General features: G+C 38.3%; 1 protein-coding gene across 2 annotated transcripts in view; it reads left to right on the top strand.

The window, feature by feature from the left end:
- BMPR1A (bone morphogenetic protein receptor type 1A) overlaps positions 1-27093 on the top strand; it is a 73536-nt gene that overhangs the window by 30328 nt on the left and 16115 nt on the right. For both annotated transcript variants that reach the window (XM_015633015.3, XM_015633016.3), the window contains exons 2-3: positions 7230-7351; positions 21877-22082. In XM_015633015.3, coding sequence (XP_015488501.1) covers positions 22016-22082 — 67 coding nt within the window. In that variant the 5' untranslated portion in view covers positions 7230-7351; positions 21877-22015. The remainder of the gene's footprint in view (positions 1-7229; positions 7352-21876; positions 22083-27093) is intronic.

A 27093-nucleotide genomic window follows, 5' to 3' on the forward strand; every position in this document is an offset into this window, starting at 1 on the left:
TAAGGAAGAAAATATTAATCCTACACACACAGAGGTAGAAGGGAATGTGACAGAACATTAGTGTAGTTTTCAGGTTCTTTGTAGTATTTTGATAGTGCACAAAACCATGGGATTTTAAAGTTGTAATAGAACTTTATTTTTTTTTTTTTAATCAAAGGGCTCCTGAAAATGTTTCTCACCATTTGAATTACTCTGCAAAACAGACAGATTGAAGAAATACTTGACCTTTTGCAGGAATCTTAGGGGGAGGGAGAAGAGGATCGCCTATCAGAATGTGGTCTAATATGTCCTGCGGGACAGGCAGAAGCTAAATTTCATTGGCTCTTTTGTCAGAGAGAAATTGCACTCTGGGCAGTATTCCCAGGATCAGAATTACGATAAGAATGCGCGCCTTGGAGTCTGTGTGCCAAGTGATCGAATTTAATTGTTGCTTCCATCCACACGAGCCCACCTATTAGCCAGGTGGCAAGTGTGGCCCAGTGAACGTCTGAAGCTTGCTGGGAAGGAAGGCTGACTGGAAAATTTGCCTGATGGTCAAACACAGCATGGAACCTGAGTTTGGTTTTTTTTGATAAATTGTTTTGCAACTCAGGAAGACTTAAGTAGTCAGTGGTGTCACAAGCAGCCTTGTGTTTTCAGGGATTTCAGACCCAGCAGAAGACTGTTAATCGTGGGGCCATTCTCATCAGTATCTCAAGAGGAGGCTGAGATTGCAGATGGAGGAGCTTTGAGCCAGGTTCCTCCAAAGTTGTGCTAAAGCAGTTGAGTTTTACACCCCTTGAAAACCAAGCGTATTTGTTAGAGAAATTGTTTTGGATACTTGGAGAGCTGTGGGATGTGATGAAAGGAGGAGCTGCTCAGCAAAGGCTTTTGCGCAGTTGTTACTTGACAAAGCTTGACAAGTCAGAGTCTGACTTCACCTCTCGGCACAGAAAGAACTGGTGGCTTTGATTTGTCACCACTGCTGCAGGCTGATGGGTTTCCTTTTGAGGGTAACTGCTTTTTTTTTTAGCAGCAAGCTGTTGTCAGATTCCTTTTACCTTCAAAGTTTGGAGGGTGAGCTGACTTCTCAGCTTCTACTGGCTCAATGGTGAATCATATTTAGGAAGACTGAGAGGAATTATGCAGTGCTCCTGGAAGCACCTGCTCTCACAGCACAGCAGTCTGTGAAGTCCTTCAGATGACTACAGATGATGTAGCTAGGCATGCCAAAATAAAATACTGAAGATACCCTGTAATAAATCAGGAGGCTTAGACTCTTTCTGGTATGGGAAATTATATCTGCCAGGGCAAAGTAAAAACTTGGTGGAATTATCTGGCCCTACTGATGAGGCAGAATGAGCCTAGTGCCTGGATTCTCATGGCCCCAGTAATGAATTATTTGTGCCACTAGATGCAGTGGAGAGTATGGTGTATTGTAATTTATGCAGATTTGTGTCACTCTGGAAAATGCTTTTTTTTCTGTTAGGTACTGCACAACCCCACCTTATTCAGGAATTTATTTGTGCTCTCATACTTCTAAATATGCCCAGGGGCAATGATATTTCAGGAGCTTGATCATGTAGACCATTTTGTCTTCTATGGCAGGGAGAGTGCTTGCTTACCTGCTAAACGGTGGGTTGGTCCTTCAGATGCTACCTGTTCAGGGTGTCTGTTTGTGCTTGCATGGTTGTAAGGTCTCAGACGGAAAAGCTTGGGCTGTTCTAGGGCACAGATTCTCCCCTGCTATGAAAAGGGGACAAATGATGTAAGGAATCTTCTGATACCACTTGAGTAGACAGGAGGAGCTATCTGTTCTGCAGAATTTTTGCTTGGTCCATTGATGTAACTTCCAGCTAGTCATGTTCATGAAATAAAGAACAGTCAGGAAGGATGAAGTTGTATGGCTCTTGTGGAGAACTTCTTCTCCCTCAAAACAGAGAATGACCTGAATTAAAGAAAAACATATGTAGGTTTTTAGGTGTTTTTTGAATTATACAGATTTGTCCTATATTTTCTGTCAGACTGGAAGTCGAAGGTCAATCAAGAGTGTTGATTCTATTAGTGGCAGCAGCACTCATTCATTACTCCACCTGCCTACACAATCAACCAGCCAGGTTTGATTAGTACTGCAATGGCCCAGTTGATGTTTCAGTCTGTATTATTTCTGTTCTGTGTGATATCTTGTTTCCTTCAAATTGCTTCACGGTAGTATTTCTATAGTTCTCACAAATTATTAAGAATGCATTTTGCCATCAAAGATCCATGGAATGATCAATAAAAACAACAAAATACAGGCTTTCCAAGAACAACCTGGAAGTACTGGAAAGGTCAGTGGTATCCTGAACTAATTTGAGTGTTTTGACTAGATAAATAGGAAAGCCAAACTACTGTAATACCGATGTGAAGAAGCATGAAACATAAAGTGCTTGAATGTTGTATAATTCCTTGCATTTTTAATACCTTGCAAGAATAACTTAATGATTGTTAATTAAAAGGTAGGTATAAAAGTAATTTTAAAAATTAGCTTTCATGGATGTATATTTTTACTTACATGATTTTGAACAATTTTTAACTACCTTGCCTCAAAGAACAAATAAAGGTGCTTGAACCATGTCTCAGGCTCTTACTTTCCCTCTTGCTACCTGGAAGACTTGCTGTTCAGGGACTGGAAAGTTCAGCCAGTTTATTTTGTTTCATAAATTGGTCTCATTGTATTTGGAAGGGCTGTTTGTTCAATGAGATGTTCTTGCTTAAACTTCTTCACTGTTTGACAGACAAAACCAGCAAGCCCCAGATTTGCCGTACAGTATGATGTTTGCTTTTCCCAGCATGCTGTGGGGGTTTAACTCATATGTAAACTTGTTGAAAAAGGTTTCCTTAATAAATTCCTATCTGGACATGAACTATGGAGTAAAATTTAGAAATCTGGTATGGCTTCTTTCCCTTTACAATTCAACTCATATTTCAGAGCTGTAGTAGTCCCATAAAAGCAATAGATTACAGCAAATCTGGCTGTATTTTCTAGTGGCAGTCATGAGATTGTTAACTGAAGCATCTTCCAGTCTGCCATATGGGTCTGCAGTGTATTTTCATTGTGCATAGATTTCTAACAAAAAGCCTATTGTCTAGGACTACAGTTTACCTGAAAAGGAATAATTCTGCTTCTGAAACCTCTCCCATCTCTGGTTACCAGAGCTGTCAGCTGGCCATGAACTCTGCACTCAGAGATGTGCTGCGAGCACTACACTCTTTTCTCCTATTCCCCTTTGCTTCTACCCAAGTCTCAGATGCTGAATTATTTTGCTTTTTTTTTTTTATGTAACTGTGAGTCTGATATCACCCAAGCTTATGTCTGTGCCATGATCTGAATTTACAGAAACTCCAAAACAAGTTCTGTTTCATAAATTGAAATAAAGCTATGCTTACCTTAATGGCCACCCTGCCATAGAAGTGCTTTATGGATGGCTGGAGGAAGTGAAAGAGCAGGAAAGAAGTAACAGGAAGTTGGAGTGATTGGTCAGGTATCTAACCCTGTCTGTACCCACAAGTCCCAGTATCATGTACTTAATTGCACTTTGTACTAAGTTAGTTTAATGCTTATGTTGCTTTAAGTTACTTTACAAACTTTTGTTCCTTAAATACACACTGTATTTAACAAGTAGCAGGCTTCTTCAGGAGGAAAGATAGTTTAAGATTAATAAAGTAATTCACCTGAAAACTGGTGAGGCAGTTGGAGCAAAGTGGGAATGAGCAGAGTGCAGGAGAAGTGCCAGGAAAGGTTTTGGCGTCAAAAGAAGAGACAGGTGAGGGAATGAGTTGGATGTGGCCCTGGAACTGAAGAAACGAACCACTGAGAAGGGAAGCGGTAGCTGGAGATAAGTGGTAAGACAAGAAAAAGGAATCCACAAGCTGAGTAAGTTTGCTCCTCCAGGCAAGTCAGACTGACTTGAGCTTTGCCACTGTGAGTCCCTGCAGTCTGTCTGTCCTGCTCATAGCTACTGCTTCCTGCACTCTCTGCTACCAGGAGAACCACCCCCACTCCTGACTGAGGTTAAAATCTACTCAGTTTGGATACTCTGACTGTTCCCTGAGGCCTTCCAGTGGCAGAAAACGCACAGTTTTCTGGGTTATCTAGTAGCTAGTGTATTCATGTAATTCAGATTTTTCTTTTCCCCTATTGAGTCCTGGTATTTTTCAGTTGATAGTATATGACAATCTCAAATGTAATCTTGGTACTAAGAAGAATTTGTAGGTAAAGCTGTATTTAATATGTAACTAAGGACTGTGAGGCAATGTACTTTTGAAGTTGTGTCTCTTATAATTGCTGTAGTTTAGCAAATCCTAATAAAGTGAAGGTATAGTTATGCAAATAATTTATTGATTTGTTTTATTTTGTACTTGATAGTACTTCTCTGAAAGATGCCATTAAGAATAGTACTAAACATTTTGAAAAACTTGTATATTAATAATTAAGCAGTTTGGATAAGTATATAAAAATAAATATTTTAGTAAATTGATTTTTATAAAATTGAGTATGTTCTCAAGTAGCATTTCATGCTGATGAAGAAGTGGAAGAAATAGTAACACAGGGAGGTCACTCGCATAATTTAATAATTATCATTAATTTCTGTCCTATCTCTGAGAGAGGTTTTTTAGTTTTCCTTTTAAAAAGGGGAGAGATGAATCTGGAACTGACACAAAAATTCAGTAAGTCATAAAAGAGTCTGTGTCCACACTACCAAGCAGTGTGGTGTAACAAGATCAGATCTTTCAGGTGCTGAGAACCAGGCATCTGTGCTATACAGGTGGTGAGAGTTTTATTTCAAGCTGGTCCTGGTCTGATTCTGTGGCTGAATTCCTCCTGGAGGTTGGAGCGTGTACAATGTACACCTGAAGCTCATTCTGTGATCTAATTTTATTCAAAAGAAATCTAGTTCATGTACTTGATGACTGATTTGCAATGTAAAGCAAAGCAAAATAGGGTTGTTTGGGAGATGGACTTCAAAAGTGCAGTCCTGATTTGAATTAAATGCTAATATAGACATACCTAGAGTCATGCAGATCAGGAAGTTCACCAAAATAAAGTTGTTTAGTAAGAGAGCTTGGATATCTATTCCTGGGGTTGGAATCAGGAAAGGCAGTGAATGCTTACAGAATTGAACAGCTACTTCTTCAGTTTGTGAGTTTGGAAAAACATAAGGAGGACATGGTTTTAAAAACAAAGCAAAAAAGCCCTGAGCTATGTTGTTCAGAAATGTCTTTACTCTTGTAAAGCAAACTCTTTAAATAATACAGAGTAGACTTCTTATAAATCAAATAGTAGATACGGGGAGATTGGAGGTGGTGTAAAAACAGAATGCACACTAACTTTTTTTCTGTTGTTCTTTTGGAGTCTACCAGAAGATGAACTTGAGGTGCTTGGTTAGAGAGAGGAGAAGAGATGAATATATTTTACAGATCCTTTACTTAAAAAGCAAAAACAATCTCTACAAACACTATTGCATGGCTAGAATGTTTTTTCAGTTTTACCATGGAAGAAATAAGTCAAGTGTCAGCTTGTCTGCTCAGAGGAGACAGCTGTCTTTAAGAATTGGTGCTATCTGATATTCTGGATGGTTTTGGGTTACCATTTAGCACAAATTTATTATTTATTACCAAGACTATTAAACCTCAGTGTGTGAGGAGCGGTGCTTATAAATGGATGTGGAGACAGAAGTATTCTGACCTTCTTGTGATGGTAAAGGTCTTTATGGTGCTTCGGAAGGAAAAGAGGAGAGTGGATGCTTGAACTCTCTCTGCTGAAATCAGGCATATGTTTTCTGTTTGCATCCCTCCTTTTGCCTTGGTATTCAAAAGTCATTACATCTCTACACTGTATGATGGTTGTATGTTATTTAACATAACCATAAGCTGGAATGGTGGTGTTTAAGCCTTTGTGTGATTTTCAAGGTTATGATCACTTACGATAGGACTGGAATTTCTAAATGGTAAGATTCTTGTAGGATCTTCTTAAAAGCGTCAGATGAGAGAAACATTCAGAAATTGTGACACTGATAAAATGAGAAAAGTTCGCAATAGGTGGCATCTGCTCACTGTGGAATAAAACTAACAAAGTTGATAAGCCCATTTTAGCTATCAACAGTGCATCTGAAAATGTTGGCACTTAACACAAGTGAGGCTTGCTCACAATCCTTAAGAGAACTGGGTAAGAGCCTGTGCCAGGCTTGCCTCTGATGCTGGGATATACAGCAAAAACACAAACCAAAAATCAAACCCACCCAACTGCCAGTACCTGTGTCCAAATTCTTGGCTTGCTTTTCAGTTCCCAGGAGTTATCATGCCTGTGTACAGCTACAAAAAAACTATTGGTTATTTTGCGGTATATTGCAGTTTCTGGTGTACTTGAAATTATAGTGTGACACCAGTGGATTTTTGGTGTGGAGCTGCAGTCTTACCTGTTCTCTGGTGTTTATAATAAAGATTGAATTATGCATGGCTTGCTTTTTCCATTGGTGTCACCAACAGTGTGTCCTTTCTTTGGACTTGAGGAAGATCTTCACAAAAGAGTGATTGGGCACTGGAATGTGCTGCCCGTAGAGGTGGAGTCACTGTGCCTGGAGGTGTTTAAGAAGAGACTGGATGTCTGTCACTCAGTGCCATGGTCTAGTTGACAGAGTGGTGTTAGGTCATGGGTTGGACTTGATGATCTCAAAGGTATTTTCCAACCTAGTTGATTGTGTGATTCTCTAGTCTGCTGAATTTTTTAGAAGGAAAAAAATAAATTAGAAACATGGTGTCTGGAGGCTTGCAAATCTGGCTGGCCAGGAGAATCCAAGAGTTATGAGGAGAGATGAGAAAGACTTATTTTCATAGGAAGACTCTCAACAGAGATTTTTAACACCCTTTGTCCTTGACATCACCATTCATCTAAGATAAATGTGTTTAAACTAAAGGATATAAATGTTTTTGTTGGTTCATTTTTAATGTGAGCAATTACTGATAACAATAAATTTATTTTTTGTGTCAGTGTTTTACAGATATGCTGCAACTGTGCAGCTATTGGATATGCACAATTCCTAGGAAGTTTCACTCTAGCTGGGAGCAGCTCATCATAGGAGATGGAATTAGAGAATTTCTCTAATTCCAGATACAAGTATCTGCAATTTACAGTTCACATTCTAGACCATAAACCGTCAACACAGTTTCTTCAGCTATCTCTTTAATCAAATCCCCGTTGTGTTTTGCAGATCAATAGAAATATGCATTTCCATAATACCACCTTTGAACTAATGAAGTGGAAGTACAGATGAAAACAGTCTGGAGGAAGCTTGAAGTACAGCACAGTTTTATTCAGTTTCCTAATTCAGAGGTAAGGTTAATGCATGCAAAATTTTGAGTATTTTGAGGGATAAAAAACATACGGTAAGCAGCCACCATATCTTACAAAAAATTTCAGAACCACCTTTTTTTATGCTGGTGACAGTCTTTAATACCATATTAAAACAGCTTTTTGATCTAATATCTGTCCATGTCTCAGTTATGAAAAAAGACAAATCAGCATCAACTTCAGACATCTGTTGTACAAAGGCACATTGGAAAAGAGTTATGGTATCAGGCAAATTTTATTTGGTAGAATCTGCTTTGCCATGTATACTACTCATGCTATAGTTAATTATTATTTTAGTCTGTTTACTGATGTGACCAGGTAAAAGCTTTATACAGCATCAAGTGGCAGGGCATGAGCATAAGTAGTTGGGTTGAAAAGTCTGGACACAATACTGCTCTAAAAAGGGAAACATAAAGCACACACCCCCAATCACCTTCACAAGTTACTTTTTCTGCCTTCTAGTCCACTGTCTTTTTAAAGATGACTAGTATTAGAAGCAGTTGAGGGAGGGAGGTTGTCTTTTTGCTTTCCCTGTATGTAAATATCTGATCTGGCAAAAAATAAAATGGCAACACCACTCCACCAAAAAAATTCTCTTATCTTTACACAGTTGGTTCTCTTTTTACTAGGGATTATGGGCTTCTAAGTGAAGCACAAAAATGGCAAGAAGAGTGGAATTAGAACCAAATAAAAGCAGGTCCTTGTGCTAATTATTCCTCCTCTGATGTACTGCCTATTGTTGTCATACCTTTTATACCTGAATTTCAATAGCAAAGGGACAAAGACAAAAGAAAAAATTGGATCATGAATGCCAAAATAGGGAAATACTATAAATACCAGATGTGAGCAGGGTATATTGCCCAGCACATTTTATGTGCTTCCTGAGTGAGTGATCAGCAGTATTGTATTTCATTGCCTGTCCTGCTTTCAGGTATGTCTTTGACCCCATTTATAAGTTTGGACACCTGCAAAAAACAGTGAAAGTGAGTGTTTAAGTTTTAAATATTGGTTATATACAAAAGGTGTCTTTTGTTTGCATCTAAACTGCTTCCTGACAGTTTATTTGTTAGTTTACAGAGAGAAATTTGGATTAGATTTCTTTGGTTGCCTCTTCCATTTTAGGGTTTAGTGAATAGTATCAAATGTCTGAAGTTACCAAAATAGTTTATTTTATCTTTCTTTAATATGGAATCTCTGTAATACAACCCTTCATTGTACTTTTGCTAATTCTACTTTATTTTGTGAGACAGTGTAAAATTTTCTTACCTCTTACTTAATATGGGAAATAGGTCTCTTTTAATTATACCTGTGAATTTGTGCATTTCCAGTGCAATGCAGCTGGAGAAATTGATTAGTATATTACACGTAATCAATAGGGTTATGTGTACTCAATTCCCTTCTGCAGCTGGTGTCCCATATAGTGTTGTCTCTTCATTTAATAGAAAGGTATTGGTTGTATGATTATTTTCTTTGAGATGTTGAAAACTGGACTTGGATGACTTCCCAGCACCACCCATTAAAATGTCAAATACTCCCGTTAGTTTGACTTGCCTACAGCAAGGCATGAGTTTGAAGGATGTTAAAGACCTCTAAAGTACAACTGCTGAACAAATAACTTTTGTTGACAGTTTAGGAATAACTTCCTACTTTTCAGCTTCTGCTGTCCATAGTTGTCATCTTCCTGTGTCCTCCAAACCAGTAGTGGCAGGAAGATCTTTTATGTGATGCAGCTCATTCGTTCAGTAGCCAGAAACACACACCAGGTGTGTCAGAATGAAGGGTGTCAGTGATGAAATGGTATTCCTGCAATGATTTTCTTATTAATCATCAAGACTGCCTAAGATCCCCTCAGTTCTGTTAGGAAACAATTCTTTTGTAAGGTTGGGTTAGCTGCCATTGAATTTCCTTGGTGGCAAACTATTTGCCAGGAGTTAATTCCATAACAAACAGGGTGAGCCACTCGAGGCTCAAACCACAAATGGGAAATACAGGTCAGTGTGCTCAGAGCATTTTCCAGGAGTGGAGGAACCAGACATCCATGTCATCTTGTGAATCAGTTGATCAAAACAGGAAGTGCCAGTGGATCCACTCAGGAGCTGCTCTGTTCTGCAGTGTCCTCTTAACAGGACTTTCCTTACTCCCGTAGCCCCTGGCTTATCCCAGCTTGTTCCAGTAGTCTCACTATCTTGATCTCAGACCACACAAAACAAGAGCCTTCCTACTGCTAGGTCAAGACTGTCAGGCTCAGCAAGATCAGATTAAGCTGCTGAGAATGCCTCCATTTTAATGTTGGCTCTGATTGGCTCAGGAGCTCCTGTTGAAAGTGTCATGGGCAGCAGATTTCAAAGAAATCTAGACATGTTCCTATATAGTAAAAGGAAGCTAAATTTTGAATATTATTCCTGTATCTGAGGATGGGAATTTTATGGGGTAGAATAGAGAACAATTTAAGATCTTACAATGAGAAAAGCATACAAGGAATGCATTTGCAGTATAGTCTGAAGATATTTGTATTGATAAGAATGTATTTTGCAACCAGATTATTGTAACACGGGTATGTAATCAGAAACATACCAAATTGCCTTTTTTTTGCTTATTTTCTATTAAATGTTTAGATGAGGAATGGCAAAATGTGTGTTTCAACCAAACATTAATACAGGGATTAATTCTGCTTGCAATAATTGTTTTCTTTCTTTTTATTTCCCTTGAGCCAAAACAAAGCAGATACATGTTTCTTTTTGATGATACTATTTTGAAGTAGTTCTAAGTAGTCAGTTATGGCTTAAGTTCCTCTAAACTAGGTTAAAAAGTCAAGAATGTGCTTCTCCAGAGGTTCCAAGGTTGTGAAGGTACAGTAAGTTTCATGAAATGTTAGGTAAAGTGTTTCTAAGTGAAGTGTTGCAGTTGATGCAGAATTTAATTAGGGATCGACTTCAAATGTATTTAAAAATACTAAATATTAAAATAATAAGAAGCTACTTGTTAGCTTACCAAAATCTAAGATAAGACTTTAGATAAGTCTTTTTATAAAATTCTTAATATTTATAAAGGCACTGCGATAGAAATGTCCTCATTTTCTTATTTCTAAACCAGGTATATGTACCATCCGTTAAAAAAATTACTTGTGTGACATACTAAGTCCATGTAAAGAAATTATATTTTTATCATGTCCTTAAAATATGTATGTTTTGAGTTTACAGGACAGTAAAGGAATTTCAGGATATCTTAAGTAAAAATCTGAATCTGTTTAGAGTAATGGTAGAGGGGTCAGTAGTCACATCTGTTAGGAGGATTTCCACAGTGTAGAGGGGTTCCCAGATGGCTACACTTCACCATGCTTCAAACACATTTTGTTGTTCTAAGATCTGAAATTCCTGTTCTCGTTCAAACATGCTCATTCAAGTTGCTGGTGTTTAAAAACAATTATTTGTTTCAGTTGGCAGGTAAAGCATATGAAATTTTTTTACAGAAACAGTTCAGTCCTAGGCTTTCAGGGGGATGAAAGAGAAGTGATAAGGGGTCTGCCTGTGCAGAGGAGAGTCCCTGAAGTCTTTGAGATGGCAGTGCATGAGAAGAGAGATATTTATACAGGTGTCTTGGAAGTTCCATGCACTTTGAGTTGTTTTGGAATTTGCAGATGTCCTCTTGCAATCTACTTGGTTTCCCCCCCTCCCCTCAGTAAATTTCATGTTTGGTGGTACCACCAATCTCTGGATTAATAAGACTTTTTTAATGGGGAAGAGGAAAAAAAGTTTGCTTTATTGGTCTTTAAAATTTGCACCCACCAAAGCCATTCCCCTCTCCATGGGTTAGAGGTCAGGAGATCAGGAGAGGTCACTCACTGGTTACCATCACAGGCAAAACAGAGTGAATTTGAGGATATTAATTGAATGTCTTACTAACAAAATCAGAGCAGGACAAGAAGTAGAAATCTTAAAAATATCTTCTTCTACTCCTCCCTCCTTCCTGGGCCCTACCTCTGCTCTCCAGTGAAGGGAAATGGGGAATGGGGCTCCTGGTGAGTTCATCACACATTCCTGCTGCTGCTGCTTAGGGAGGAAAGTTCTTTCCCTGCTCCACAAACTGCTACAGCATGGGTCTCTCTTCCCTGGGGCGCATCCTTCAGGCACAGCCTGCTCTGATGGGAATCTGCCACAGGGTCACAAGTCCTACCAGGAAACTTGCAGGGTGCATGTTCCTGCCAGGACCCTCTCCAGCACAGGTTTCCCATGGGCTCACAGACTCCTCTCAGGCATCCACCTGCCCTGGCATGGGCTCCTCCATGGGCTGCAGGTGGATCTCTGCTTCCCCGTGGTCCTTGGTGGGCTGCAGGGGCACAGCTGCCTTACCATGGCCCTACCAAGGGCTGCAGGGGAATCTGCTCTGGTGCCTGGGGCACCCCCTGCCCCTCCTCCTGCACTGACCTTGGTGTCTGCAGGGTTGTTTCTGTCACATATTCTCACTCCTCTCTTCTCTGGCCACAGGAACATCTGTGCAGTAACTTTTTTTCATTCTTGAATATGTTATCTCAGAGGCATTATTATCATCCCTGATGGGTTTGGCCTTGGTCAGCAGTGGGTCCATCCTGGAGCCAGCTGGCATTGGCTGGACAAGCTTCTGGCAGCTTCTCACAGAAGCCACCCCTTTAGCCCTCCACTACCAAAACCTGGTCAAACAGGCCAAATAAATTACTGCAGTCTTTCGTCAGATGGTTTGGTTTCAGTATGGTTCTTAACTCAAATGTGTGAAAAATCTCAAAAGAGAAAAGGGAAATGGAAAAATACTTAGGATGTGGTAGAGGATTACAAGATACTATGTAGTGCTTGATAGAGAAGGTCCAATAATGATGGCGTTTTTTGTCCCCTTTCTCTCTGCCAAAAATAATTCAGTATTCTCTTCAACTAGCAACAAAAATTGCTTCCCGGTATGGAATCTGTGGTTTTCCTGTAACCTCAATTTTTCCTTCACAGATTTAATTTGAATCAGCCTTAATTCCATTCTATTAGAGGTGATTCATGTAAGCTAAAGAATCCTGAAATAAAGAAGGTTTTGATAGTGAAGATGTGGAAGGAATAAATCACCCCTACATGGAATAACAGCCTTGACAGAAGTAATATAAAAAAAGGCAGAATGAGACAGTTTTAAGAATGTGATCTTGAATGACTGGGGAATAATTGAATTGCCAGAGTTAATGCAGAGGTGACTTAGGAAGAACAGGTCTTACTTTTAAGATTTTTAGCTTAAGGAACTTTCGAGACATCAGAGGAAATACCTGCACATTTAAAGATGATGGGAGAGCGGGCAAAATGTTTACAATAAAGAATAGTGTCCAAGTCATCCCTGTAACACTGACTAGGGGCAGTTTAAACCACCATGATAGTCAAAAAGAAAAGTAGGAAACCAAGTGAAATTCATAGGCGTATATAATATAATCTCTGCCTTTTTAGTTTCTTTAGGTCTTAGTCCAGTTGCTTTCTTACAATATGGAGAGAAAAACAAAGATTGAATGAAAAAAATTTAAAGATTTTATAAATTGCATGTGAACTTCATCTAATCTAAAACCAAGCCATCCTGAGTTCTGCTGTGCAACAGTTGTTGAAAAATGTTTCATAGTGTGTTTAAAAGAAACTTTTTTGCACTGAGAAAAGAGCTGGTGTAGTTGGTTAATTACACATGGGAGATTTTTAATCTCAATCTCATGACCAGAAAGCTCTTGTTTGCATTTGAATTTTGTGGGGGAAAGAAAAAAAATTAACATTATTACTTTAGCATTTCAGTGCAGGGAAATAGAGGATTATAACTGTTGAAGTAAACATTACCTTTGAACTGTTTTTGTCTACCTATTGAAAGATTACTGTGTTTGGGTTTGGAAATGTCTTTGAAGCTATATTTGATGAAAGTACATTGTTCAAACTTAAGAGGAGTATTTGTGTGCATGTGCATGCCATGTTGTTTCTGTAGTTATTTAACCAAGCCAGATCTACAGTGCACTTAGAGTTTAACTGAAGTTTGCACTAAAATCTGTTTTTATCTCAGTAAGACTTGCAGAACACTAACAGGGTAAGATAGTGCTCAGACACATACATTTTGAGTCCTGGAAATTTTTCCCAGAGCAGTAATACTTTCTTATATATGTCATGTTGAAATTAAATGTTGCAGATGAAAATAGATGCTGAATGCAGCATATAATTAATTTTACATTATTTGTCCTGTGTAAGCACTTTCTTAATATAGCAATACAGTTTAGTATATCCACTATCTGTGAGGTAACTCTGTAGGTGAGCGTGTCATGCTTTACACATAAGCATTTATCAGTCTGATACTGAGAATATTTGAATACTTTGCAGGTTCTAGGTAAGATACTGAATGATTCTAGTTTAGGCTATTCTAAACTTGGAAGTCTGATGGAGACCACTCCTTTGAGGATATCTCTGTATTATTTACAGTGATTTGTGAGAACAGCTAGACAGGGAGTTTCTCCTCTCAGCAGAATACAGTGCCTCCATGGGCATGGCAAGCAGGTGAAGAAAATGAGGATTAAGGCTTACCTTGCTAGGCAGCATTTTGTATTAGCAAATCTTCATGATGTTGAACTTGCCAGTCTTGTCTCTGCTGTTTGTATTTGTCGAGCAATACTGTCAAAGAAAGCTCATCTCTCACCCATTGCAGTGGGGAGTGCTGAATTCGATGATTTAAAAATTATGTTGCTTGCTTATGAAGTAATATTTACAAGTGTGTTTTTATCTCGTTCATGAAATAACATATGAATGCACCTTGGACAGCTGTTACCTTCTGAGTAGCAGAACAAAATAATATATCCGTGTTCAGAGCTTGAAGCGTTGTGAGGGTGAGCAGTTTGCCTCTTGTGGAAATGCTCTTCTGTCGGCCTTTTTTAATACTAGATCACATGTCACTTGCTCTAAAAGGGACACCATAGTCCCTTTTGTCACATACCAGTGGAAAAGGGTTTGCAGATGTGTAAGCAGGCAGATTCCCCTGTGTAAGACATCACCAATTGCAGTTTGGAGGGGTTTGTTTGTATTTTTGGCTGAGGGTTGTCTTCATAAGAAATGTTTTCTGTCTATTCTCAGTAATTTGAAACTCCATCTTCGAGGTGTATATTAAAAGGAAGGGGGATTTAAATGCCCCTTTCTGCTACTCCTTCCTAATTTTTTTTTATTTCCAGCTCTGTATGGAAAGCGTATCCATTAATAACTTTCTGTCCACAGTGTGAGTGTGAGGAGTGAGGGCTCCGTGCATTATCAGGTTGACTCTTTTGACCTTGGTAATTACTGATCTATGCAATCGGGCCTTTCTGAGCCTTGTCGGTCTCGCTTGTTTAGCGTTTTATTTATTTTATTGGTTTCTACAAGTCCTGAATAGGAAAAGGCGATTTAAAGAGTAAAACCCCCCCCAAAAAAAAGAAACCCAACCCTATGTTTATTCTTAAGGGGTGGAGGTCTTCTAGAGGGGAGCTGGCTTGCAGAGGGGGAAGACAGTATTCTTATGCTAATCCAGGCTCTGGATAAGGAGCAAAGCAGCCGTGCAAACAATGGAAGTGGAGCCAGAAAGTCTGCGCTGCAGTCTAGCACGCCTTGAAAAGCATGTCAGGCCGGGCGCCTTGGGCTGCCGGGAGGGGCCGCGGGGGGAGCGCCTCCCGCTCGCTTTATGGAGCTGGCGGCTGGCCAGCACACTTGGAAAAATCTTACTACCTAGAAAACAAGAGTTAAGGCTGGAAGAGGCGAGGGCAAGAGGGGAGAGAAGTAGTTTATAGTCTTGTTTTGTTTTTTTTTTTCGTGTTAGAAAAAGCTAACCCCCAAACCCTGTGTTGAGTTGTCTCAGCTTTGTTGCTGCTGTTTCCTCCTTTGTACCAAAAATTGAAATGCAAGTGATGTGTCTTTTAAATAGCAGCCGCATTTTCTGAACGTTGTGCGGGAGAGGTAGGCTTTAGCAACGTGCCCTCGGTGGGAAATGAGCTTACACCTCCCTCCTGTGGGCGAAGCGCTCGGGCTGGGAAGCCGCCGGGAGCCGGAGCTGCGGGCTGGCCTGAGGATGGCACGGAGGTATACCTGGTGCCTGCCCCTCGCTCCTCTTCTGGGACACACCGATGGCACTGACACAGGGGAAAAACAGCGGTTTGTCCAGCACGCTTTCTTACTGATTGAAGTCACTGACCAAAAATACAGGCTGTTTTCTTTAGGCATCATGAAATTAAAAATGTGCTCTTGAAGCACCAGACCAAAACCCAGTTTCTGCAGAACTCTTCCTCGCGAGTTCCATAATTTGCATAATCACCTTCACTTTGGAGACATAAAGAAGTTGTGAATTTCTTCTTCTAGGTTGGGCAGAGGTCTAGCAGAAGCAAGTCAAGATCATGGGAGCTGAGTAAAAGAAATGCTTACCCTTTCCGTTTATTGATCTAGGGATTTATTTTTTTTTTGTAGATTAATGAATAACTGCCCTTAAATGATGAAAAAAATACTGTAAAGTGAAAACATTCATTAGTCTTCATAGCACTGAAAGGGATGTTGCACGTTAGAAACTCCTTCTGTGAAAGCGTTTGTAATTTTGAAGGCATTGGCACACTTATTTTAGGTCCTTTTTCCACTTCTAAAAATGTGAGCAAACCTATATTGAGGACTGAGGCCCATCTTTATCCTTTCCTCACCCCAAGTATATTATTTGTGTCCAATTATTGAAACTCAGAGCCAAAATGTATGATGCCTCATAGGCAGTATAGTGTGACTTATATTTTTAATAGTGACATGTAAAATTTCTAACAGTTTTGATGATTGTTTCCCCTTGCTGTTTATGTTTGGTGAACAAAAGTATGTTTCATATGAATGAGATCTAAAAGGTTTAAGTTGTGATTCCCCATTTGGAGTCATTAAATTTAGAGATGGAATGCATTACATGTGGAGACTTTTCTTCTTGGTCACATTGACTGGTATGACAGTAAAGGACTAGCAAAAATTATAAATAAATTATAAAAACATATGAGAAGGATAGCTTCTGGGTAGAATAGCAGAAGTTGATGTCATTTATTGTGGAAAGAGCATGGGTGTCCATTTCCTAATTGTCTTAAGGGCAGAAGCTCTAAGCCAGCTAATCACCAAAGTGAAGAAGTTGAGAAAAGAGGGAAATGGGTGAAGGTGAATAAAAATTATGTAGTGAAATTTTCTCTGAATATGTTAAGAAAATTGTCACGTTTGTAACACATTAGGGTATGTCTGAATGCCTTATTGCAGTGAGAAAACTATTTTGCTGAATGTCATTGCAGTTAATTTAATTGAAGAAACTTTGTAGCAGTTACTTAATTGTAATGCCATAGTAACAGTAAGATGGGCATTCAGGAGTCCAGTGAGTGGCGTCCCCAATTACCTAGTTTTGCTGGGCATGGTAGAAAGCAGCTAGGCTTTAATTTCTTCACAGTTAACAACTTTGTTTATGAAACAGCTATATCATAATTTAGTACTTTGGCTTCTAAATTTTGCCATGATGTAAACGTTTGATATTTGCCAGCAGTGGGAAATCTTCCTTTCAGGAGATGTCTGTTTGACTGTCCAAGGTGAGTTGGTGGCTTTTTCCACTGATCAGAAATACCAAGTCCTTTTCGAAGACTTTGAGGTCCCCTGCTGCAGAAAACATGTTCTTAGGGTCTTGTGTTTTTTGAATGAATAAATGTGTTGCAGTGCATGTTCTAAACACATGGTTCTATATGTATTACAGAGAGAACTAAGATTTATTTTTTCAGTCTTTTGAGAAGTATATAATGCATACAAATGTGCTTCATTTAGCATTTCAGATTTCACTTCAGTTTCTAGAGGGAGATAAGACTTTTGTATAATTGACAGTCTCTTGGCTTTTAAATTTATGCAATCAGGAATAGAGTGAAATAATTCTTACACAAGCCACAGTTCAGGGGAATTATTTCTGTGAGCTTGAACAGATTAGTGCCTTATGTGAAGTTGTTTTTGTTGATGGCCGTGTAGCCAGCAGTCTTCTCCATCAGCTGTAGGATTTGTTGACAGATTTTGGGGGTGGATTTACCTTGGTCATTTAATTTAACATATTTGACAGCGCTCAAGCGTAGGTAGTTCAAGTGTTTCATTGTGACACTTTTCTACAATTAGTGTAAGCATGCCTTGCAATAGAATAATCAAAACACATTTGAAAAGTAGGTTTGTACAAGTATTTGACAGAATTACACAATACACAATCTCAAACTTTCTTCTTGTTACAGGCTTGGTTAAATTTACTGTTTGACTTTGGATAAACTGAAGCTAACAACAGTTATTTTTGTATTAAGAACAATGAAATGTAGTCCCAGATCAGTTCATTAGTGTCCTGATACCTGTAGCCACATGAGATGGTGGCCTTTGTAAACTAAAGACTTAATTAAGTTTTTGAAGTCTATTTAGTCTGAAAATCTGCCCTACAACCTTCTAGCTAGTGGTTAGGAATTGTCTTCTAATTTCTGATCTAAATGAATTTTAATGGCTAATCCATACCTAGTTGTTGAACCAGTAATTTTCTTAAGGTTGAATAGCTGTCTGTCTTTCATTGTGTTTATTCCTGGTATATTGTCAAAGTGTGGTTATTCACCCATCAATTTTAACTGTCTTAATTACATTTTTTTCTTTTCTTTTTATCTCCACATGTCTTTCTTTCCTTGAGATAGTACCCTTCTAGATGGCTGTTGAATTTGTCGATCATATTGTCTCTGTGCTAGTCATGCCTTACTGTTTTCCCTGGGAAATTTCCCTAGGAAATACTAGAGTTGTGTTTGTGTCTTCTCCCAGCCACATCACATGGCTATGTCTGATGTTCTGTAATCAGTTGGTGTCCTTGGACATAGCTGTCTCTTATGTGTAAGCTTCTAGTCTGTGTGAAGCAGAAATTCCTCAGTTACCAATATGCATGACTTTTCCAATTCCATGCTGTTGTACTTCATTCCATTTCTGTTACTTCAGTTCTTCACATGATCCAAATCTTCCTGCATAAAAACAACACTCAGCTGAACTGTTTGTCAGCAATTTTTTTAAAAATTTTTGCTTTCTGTGCCTATTTCATTAATGAGAAGGGTGAGTATTCTTCAGTCAAGCTGAATCAAGAATCAAGGTCCTCAAATGCCATTTGAACTAGGCTACTAATCTCTGTTCTTGAAACTACTTGTCTGCCCTGTAGTGAATTCTTTACTGTTCTTATAATCCCTCTTTTCTTCATCCAAATGAGTAATTTTCTTTGTGGCACCATATCAGGTTTTTTCATAATCTTCCAGGGAAGTTGTTGTTGCACACTGACTTAGACTGACAGTTCAGTTTATCTCTGGCATTCTGTTCATCTCAAAGTCCTGTTCAAAACTGTACCTGTGATTGAGGTAATATGCTTACAGTTACCTAAGTTGCTTCTTGCCCCAGTTACACATCAGAGAACCATTTAGTAAGTTTTAGTTTTGTTGTGTTTAAATACATTAACTTGGTGTTACATGTACTGCTGCAAATGGTTTGAAATGTCTTGTCTGTTGAAATGGATTGTACGTTCTAATTCTTGTGAAGTCTAAGATTGGCTTTTTTTTCATGTGTTACCCTTATACAATACTGTCTTTGTTGTTACATTCAGCACTATCGTTGAAATTTGAAACAGCACAGCTCACTTGGTTTGGGGATCATGCTGTTAAAAATATTACATAGCCACATCTAAAGAACAGTTACCACTGAACTCCACGCGTTCAGACTTGGTTTGTGCCATATGACAGATCTTGCACACTGCAACTTCATATATTTGGAGTCATACAGAACATAGGGCTGGACTGCTGTAATAATGCTGTGAATTCACTGCTGAGTTCCAGTTCAGAAAAAAACCCACAGTATTAATAGTAAAAGAATTTTCTTCAATAAACTGCTACTAGGAAGGATAATAAAATACAGTGCAGAAAAATCATGTGTTAGCATTGATGAATAAATTATATTTTAGTGGATTATAGTTGAATGTTTCTTTGTGGGTGTGGAGAAGAGATTGAGAACTTCAAAATTAAGAATTCAAAATTAAACTGATTAACTTATGGGTTTGAATCTCTTCAGCGTGATTCTGTTGGCAGAGTAGCATTCCATGTGTTAATCGGTGCTTCAATATATTTGATGAGGTTATTTAGTTGTGTCATTCTAAACTGTTATATTAGGCAGGTTTTGGAGAAATTCCAGCTGTTGCTCTTCTAGTTTTGTGCCTTAGCCAGGGCTGCTAGTCTTCCTCTTTAATATGAGTCTGGAAAGGGTATTTTTTGTTTTAAAATGGGGAATTAAAATTTGTTCTCTTTGATTTTTATTACATGGTTTTATATACAATGATATTTTATATATAGGTGTATATATATGTGTGTGTGTGTGAAAAGGGAAATATTACTGGAAGGAAGATTGAGGTACAAAATACTGGCGGAGAGCATTATGTTTTGAATAGGCTTGGACAGCATTTCTGCAAACTTCCTTAGTATGTCACTGAACAAAAATCACCATGAAACTGGAGTGAGTTGTATTTAAATGGTTTATTTCTTCCATTTTTCCTTGGGCTTTTTTAGTAACATGCTGTGTGGTACAGTGGCAAATACATGTTCCTGGGCCAGTGTGCCCACTGGTGAACTGGGGGGAATATTGCCAAATTTTAAACACTCCTACTCTTACAATGTACAAGAGTGCAAGTATATATTCCTTCTGAAACCGGACAAGACAGAAATTATTTTAAAAAATGCTTTAAACAGACTATTACTGAGATTTATTTGGTTTTGCTTGCTAGAATACAGTAAATAAAGCCCTTGTTATTATTACTGCATAAAGCTGATGGCAGTTTTCAACTTCCACATGTTTTATTGAGTATTGGAAGTTCATTGCCTTTGAAACACAGAATAAAGCATTAATACTTACTCACGTTGCTGGCCTGATGTTTTATAGCTAGAAGGACGTTCCTTATTAACTGTCAGAGTTGGTGCTGTGTCTTGTGCATAGGGAACACCAAAGAATTGTATTTTTGCTGTCACATCGCTTTTCCCTCTGCCTGGCCAGGAAGTTTACTTTGAAGTTCCTGGTGCTCCGGACGTTTGCACAGTGCACAATTCCGAGTTCATCCCACCAGAACCTAGCAATAATCCTGGCCAGGGCCATGGCTGCCATGCTGCTCGGGGCACCCTGCTCCCTTTTTGTGGCTGCATTAGAGAGAAATCAGAGACGTGTGAAAAGTAGGCCAGGGGTCGGGGCGGCACGCCGCGCCTGCCGAAATTGGAATTGACGGACACCTCCCGGCTCAGCCGCTAATTTGCCTCCATGTTAAATGCCTCAGAAGACTCATTAAAATGAAAAGTTCTTGGGTCTCACCGACAGACAGATTGAGTTATTGATGCTGGAAGCGGCCACCAACAGTAATTGCTGCCCATCCCCGAGCGAGCGCCCGTTCTGGCATTCATGAGCAGCGCCAGGCTGACAGGGGTCAGGGGGGTCAACCCCACCGAAATGAGGCCAAGGAGAGGCAAAATCAGGGCTCTGTTCATCTCTGTGCAGCTTTGCTTTTGTTGCAAGGAACTATTGAGGTGTTCAAGCTGCTTTTTAGTCCTTTGAGGCCCAATTATGCTCCCCTTGTACATCATCATTGTAAAGTTCTGTAAGCAGAACGTGACCACATGTAACTACTACAGTCTGAAAAAGTGACTTCTTGCTCGGTTTAGGTGTCTTAGCCATGTGTTCACCCACTGCACAAGAGTAGAATTATGTTTTATTTGTGGAGCAAATGGCATGTGCATATGCTAGTGTAATTTTTCAGGAGGAATTAATTTGCACACAGCTTGGGAATCCAGGATGTCATGATTTTGAATTGCAGTTAGTGCTGTCTTTTTTTATATTTTTAAGATGCAGTACTCTTCTAGGAGAAAAAAGTAATAAGATAAGTATATTAGGTAACCAAACTGACTGTTAAGTTTAATACAAATTTGGTTTTCATCCAGCAGAGAGGCTGGGTTTTTTTTGCAATAATGCTTCTCTACCAGCAGGTTTCAACAGGTGGCCTAACATGGTGTTGCTGTTTCCCCCACCCAGTATTTTGGGAGTATTATAGCACTTGAGTTTAATTTTAAAATCATTAAAAGAAGTTTTCATTTCTATAAAGAAAATCGTTTTCTAACAGATTTACGTGTTAAATCTGTTGAATACTACCTGTAACAGCTATATGCAAATCTAAAATTATATAGCTGTGACCTGTGAGTTGACATATCTAAAATTTTTTTTTAGGAATGTAAGAACATCCCTCTGGGTTGTTAGCAAAAGTTTATATTTCAGAAGAACCCTGCTATTCACTTAAATAGTATACATAGCTAATGTTTTCAGTTACTAATGTTAATAAACAAATGGGGGGTTTTTGTTGGGTTTGTTGCTTATGCTCAGCTTGATGACCATCTGGAGGGTTTTTTTCTTGTTTCACAAATGCATTAAGTTTTTAAACATTTTTTGTTTTGTTGTGTTTTCCAGGAAACAAAGGTGGAAAAGCTACAGGAGCATCCTTGCAGTCAAGCACTGAATCTCATCAGACTTCACCAAACAGACTGAGCTTAGCATTTGTCAAGCAGAAGGGCTGGTCGCCCTGCACAGGAAGGATTAAAAGTGAACAATGACTCGATTGAGAGTTCATGAGCAATTGCTTGGAGCCTATCTGCTTATCATTCTTCATGTTCAAGGTAAATATGAACTAGTTGAAATATGCTTGTCTTTCTGATTTGTAACAGAGTTGTGTGTTTCCCAGTGATTGAAGTAGAATATTTTTCTTTTGAAGTTTCTTTTGCAGGCAGATGATATTAGTAGCCTGATGCTCTATATGGATGCTTCCCAAAAAAGAAGGATATTCTAGTGGTAATTCATTGTAGTATAGATTAGGTCTGTTTTAGCAAATACTTAAGTAGAAACAATACCAGAAATGCCTGGTACACCACAGAGCAAGCTGGATGAGCAGCAGAAGTGAAGGTTTGGCTTTCTGAATTTCAGTTCCTCTGTGTGTGAATATTCTATCCCTTTAACCTGACCCACTGAAGAATTTGCAGTGTGCAGTTGCCCACACCTTCTGATGCTCCCAGCAGCCTAGAGAGGTAGTGTGGCATAGTTAATCTAAATTAACTTGTTATGCCTACTTGATGGGCCAAGGTGATGCTGTGGACTATTTACAAATACCCTCATTTTCAGTTAGTGAAGATACTCATTTGTGTGTTTGTTGTCTTTCCATACACCAATTATCAAAAACTTCTGGAAATCCAGTTATCATTAGAAGTTTTAACTCCTCTGTGAAATTGGGTCAAATTGCAAAAAAAAAGACATGCAGCAGTGCTGTGCATGTCCAGCAGGCACATATGAATTAGTCAATATTTATCATTTTACTCATAGGCAATAGCACCTGAAGGATTATTTTTTCTCTCTAGATACAAATAGAAACAATGATACAAATATATAGGTCTTCTAGTGGCTTAAAATTAAATTATATAAACTCCTTCCATGATCATGATGATTAATAAATAAATTCAGTAAATAGTAATAAATAATAAATAAAAAGTTCAGTAAATAACTTCTAATAAGTAATGTAAATAAATTAAGTTTAAAGACCAAAAATTATTTTTCAGTGTGAAAAGAAGGAATTGCCTTATATTAGAAATTTTCCTGAATTTCAAATCAATATGGAGAGAGTTCTGAAAGCCATGGAAAATTTGAGCTTATCGAAGTGTTGTTAGTTCTTTGCAAGTTGCCTAAGGGCTTTTCTTCAAATGTATGAAAAATGTCTGGTTTCCAGGGGTGGTGAGGAAAAAACCAGTCAAGTCTCTCTGCTTGTCCCTACATTCATGGGGGAAGAAAGAATTAAGATCATAGGCATAAAGCATTTGAATTTTTTCTAGGAAAGAGACAATGTAAAGTGAAAAGTTTAAATAGTTAACTAAGTTTCAGCAAGGAAAATTGATACAGGATGTTAGGAAAATGCATCATAAATCAATCAACAGAGGTGAAAATGATTCATTAGGGTGAATTGAATAGAATTTGTGTAATTTATAGAAATAAAAGCAGAGAAAGTAGAAACTAGTATGTTTCAGTGTCTGGCATCCAGCTTAATGGTTTGCTCTCTTGGGTTTTTTTGGGAGGCTGCTTCAGAATGTTAGGAATTTCAGAGCTTACCAAGACCTGAGAGAATGATAAAAGCAAGTATGTCTGTATAGCTGCATGTATATATACATACCAGATTCCCTAACAAGTAACTTGAAAAAGCAAGTGTCTGCATGTGTTGATTACTGTGAAAATATTCTTACCATAACAACAGAAACCAGAGGCAATTCTATGGCATTGGTGAATAGCTGCAGTTTTTCAGGTTGGTACTACGCAGTAGGGTGACACAGTGGTTGTGGTTGGGTTGTGTCTTTATAGCTTTGGGACTTCTTCACGTACTTTGAGAAATAGTCAGAAATAAGCCTGGGTTGCAGATGGACAGATTCAATAGCAATCTCTTCAATTAAATTGTTTTCTATTTCCTTTCTTGCTGTGGAAGGTCTTTGCAGTAGCTTTAAGTCTATGACTTGCTCTGCATCTTCATCCACTTCCTCTTTCTGATCTAAGGCAGGAGGTTTTGGGATTCAGCCGCACTTGTGACTGCACTAAACAGGCTTTGTCTGCCCAGTAGTGCAGGGTTTTCATGCAGAGAACCAGTTTTACTTCAAGTAGAGTTCTTTCTTTGTTGTTACAGTGCGTTGATGAGCACATCTGATCAATATATGTAGCAGTAATAAAGTCCTTAATATGTATTTTAACATGTTCTCATAAATTTGGTACTTCATTGCTGGCAGTTTACTTACCATGTGGTTCATCACATCTTTATGTATTCTTCAGAGACACCACAGAAGACCAGTATTTTTAATCCTTGTAAATTAGTTGGCTAAAAATGTATTAATACCACTTGATATGTATGAAGATATATTAAAAGTCAAATTTAAAAATAATTAGTGTTAATATTAAATATTAAAATGGAATTCAAGTTGCCACTGTTGGTTAGTGAGCTAAAAAAAATCCTGTTGATTTTATTTCACTGCTCTAATTACTCTGATTCAGATACTTTATATAGATAAGGTATAGATTAAGATACATTTTAAAACCTTTATGCACTTTCTTAATTTCAGATAAAGTACTGAATTTGAATGTATAAACGAATCTGAAACAAAATTCTAAAAGCTATAGAAGGAACTTACAGTTGTCAGTAGCTGATTCATTACTTGAAAGCACTAGTTCTGTTTCTTGGTGATTTCCCCATTTAATGGCTGCATCTATCTTTAAAACATGGGCAGCAACCATGTTCCTGTGAATTTTTCTGCTTAAAGTTCTTTCAAGGTATTATTAACAGTTGATCCATTTCTTTTGCATTTAGTTTTAAGAAATTTTATTCCTTAAAAGTCCATTTAATTTAAATTAGAATGCAGTGTCGTTTTTTAAGAAAACACACAAAATTTTCGTGTCTCTGGCTTTTATATCGAGTGCATAAGAACAGAGCAGTCTTCAGAAGTGACATTTGGGGAAGGGAAGTGGGAGCAGAGGCTGGCTGTGGGTTGGGAAGCAGAGGAGGCAGGGGCTGCCTGTCTGTGTTGAACACTGGTGTAGCTCCTGGGAGAGCTGGAAGGGCAGGAGAGATCTTAAACCAGTAGTCTGGGAACATGCTGTGATTTTTAGGAACCAGTTCTGCTAGATGGAGCTACCTCTAACATGCCTGGTCTTTGGAGATCACAGCCTTGATATATAAAAAGCACTATAGGGAGAATTACAGTTAGAATGTGAAACACAGAGTTCATAGAAGCATTTAAGATACTTTCTGTGCCCACATACAATTTTTCTGATTTTTTAAAAGAACTTTTGTCTTTCAAGAGCAAGTGCTAGTATTGTATTTGAGCTGTGTCTATTGTACTGAGGTTTAATTCACGTAACAGAAAATGTTAAATCATTATGAAAGTTTGTGATAGGCAGAAAGGTGAAATGTGCTTACTGGAGTGGGGGATTTTGCATTATCTGCATCCTAAAGCAATAAAAAGTAATTTAAAACTACCACATAAAAATATCAAGGTATGCCTTTTTCATAAGGAAGGCATATCCAACATAAAGAGTGCTGGTACAACTTTCATCTTTCATTAAAAGACCCCAGTATCTGTCAGCACCAGCAGAGAGGCAGGTGAAGGGGCTCTTTTGACAAAGGTTCTTATTACTTAAATATTGAATTTCTTGGAGTTTACAAGCATGGATCAGAGTTGTTATGAAGAAATGCCTCTAGCACTGTAGATCTGCTAGGACAAATCCTTTTAAAGGATAATGTAATATGGAATAGAAGTGTTTTTATGGGCAACACCTATATTATGAATACAGAAAGCTATCAAACAACTTGACTTCTGTAGCCATATTGGACCTTGATTTGTGGAGAGCAGATAAAATTAAGTAGGAAATAGTAGACATAATTTTGCTTTTATATTTGTCTTCTTTCACTTACTGCTGTCTCTGCATTTCATAAAGCTGGTTTTTTATGGGTGACACAAATCTTTTCTTAGATCAGAAGACTAAATGAAATTATATCTGTATCCTGACATTGAGTTGCAAGCAGGTTAACTTGGGTTTTAGTGATTAGTAACACTGCAGTGTCACGCACAGTACATTTTTAAGATTTATCCATGTTAATATTCATATTTGAAGCATGCTTTCAAGTAGACTTAGATTTCTAACCCAGTGAGATTTTTAATATCCTGTGCTTCTTTGAAATACATTTTATAGTCTTAGGTTATTTTCTGTGATTGCAGGGAGTAGTGCTTTGAATAATTTATATTTTTGATCAAAGGCTGGATAAGATATATTGTCAGGCATTGTTCTGTTTTAACAACTTGTTTCATTATTAACTTTTGAAATTCTTATTTGTTTTATTAAAACAAAGTTTAATTTTAAACAGAAAACCATTTAAGTGTTGTCCTGTCTGTAACAGTTGTTCACACTTGTGGAACTCTACTATGATGCAGTGTATGATGGGGCAGAGCAAAAGACAAAATCAGAACTTGAAGTTCCATCAGCTTTTTTCTCACCAGTGCGTTACACTGAAGAGAATGTTCCACCATTACTCTGATATTTTGTTGAATGTTCTAACTTTGTAATTCAGTAAAATACACATTACAGAGCAGTTTGTATGTTTACAAGTCTATGATACTTTCATTCTCAAGGCTGGATAAACAGGCTAGAAGTTATCCAGAATCCTGAACAAGCCCTCCTCATTTTTTGCTCGTGAATATTTTTTTGCCCCACCAGCTCTGTGCAGTTTGCAGGTGGATGTTAGGAAATAGTGGAAAGGAAGCTTTGCTGTGCCTGAAGTCTCTGGGTGCTGCATTTCAGTGCACAATACGCTGCACATACACCCTTGAAGGTTATGTGACATTTGTGTATGTATGTTTTGTAGCTGTACTGCACAGTGATGACTGCAAGTGTTGTGGAAGAGATTAATTACATCATCAAGTAGCATAGTGTCACAAGATCCCTAAAAATTTACCATCCCTTTCTCTGTCCTGCTCCTGTGGGGGAAGATACAGCAGTATGAATGTGTGAGAACTGGAGCTCTGAGGGTGGGGACATAAACCTTGGAGCAAGATGTTCTTTAGGCCTATGCTTAGTTCTCTTTTGTTCTTTTACTTGGTATCTATTAACAGG

Source organism: Parus major, chromosome 6 (genome assembly GCF_001522545.3).
Source record: "Parus major isolate Abel chromosome 6, Parus_major1.1, whole genome shotgun sequence".
Lineage (NCBI taxonomy): Eukaryota > Metazoa > Chordata > Aves > Passeriformes > Paridae > Parus > Parus major.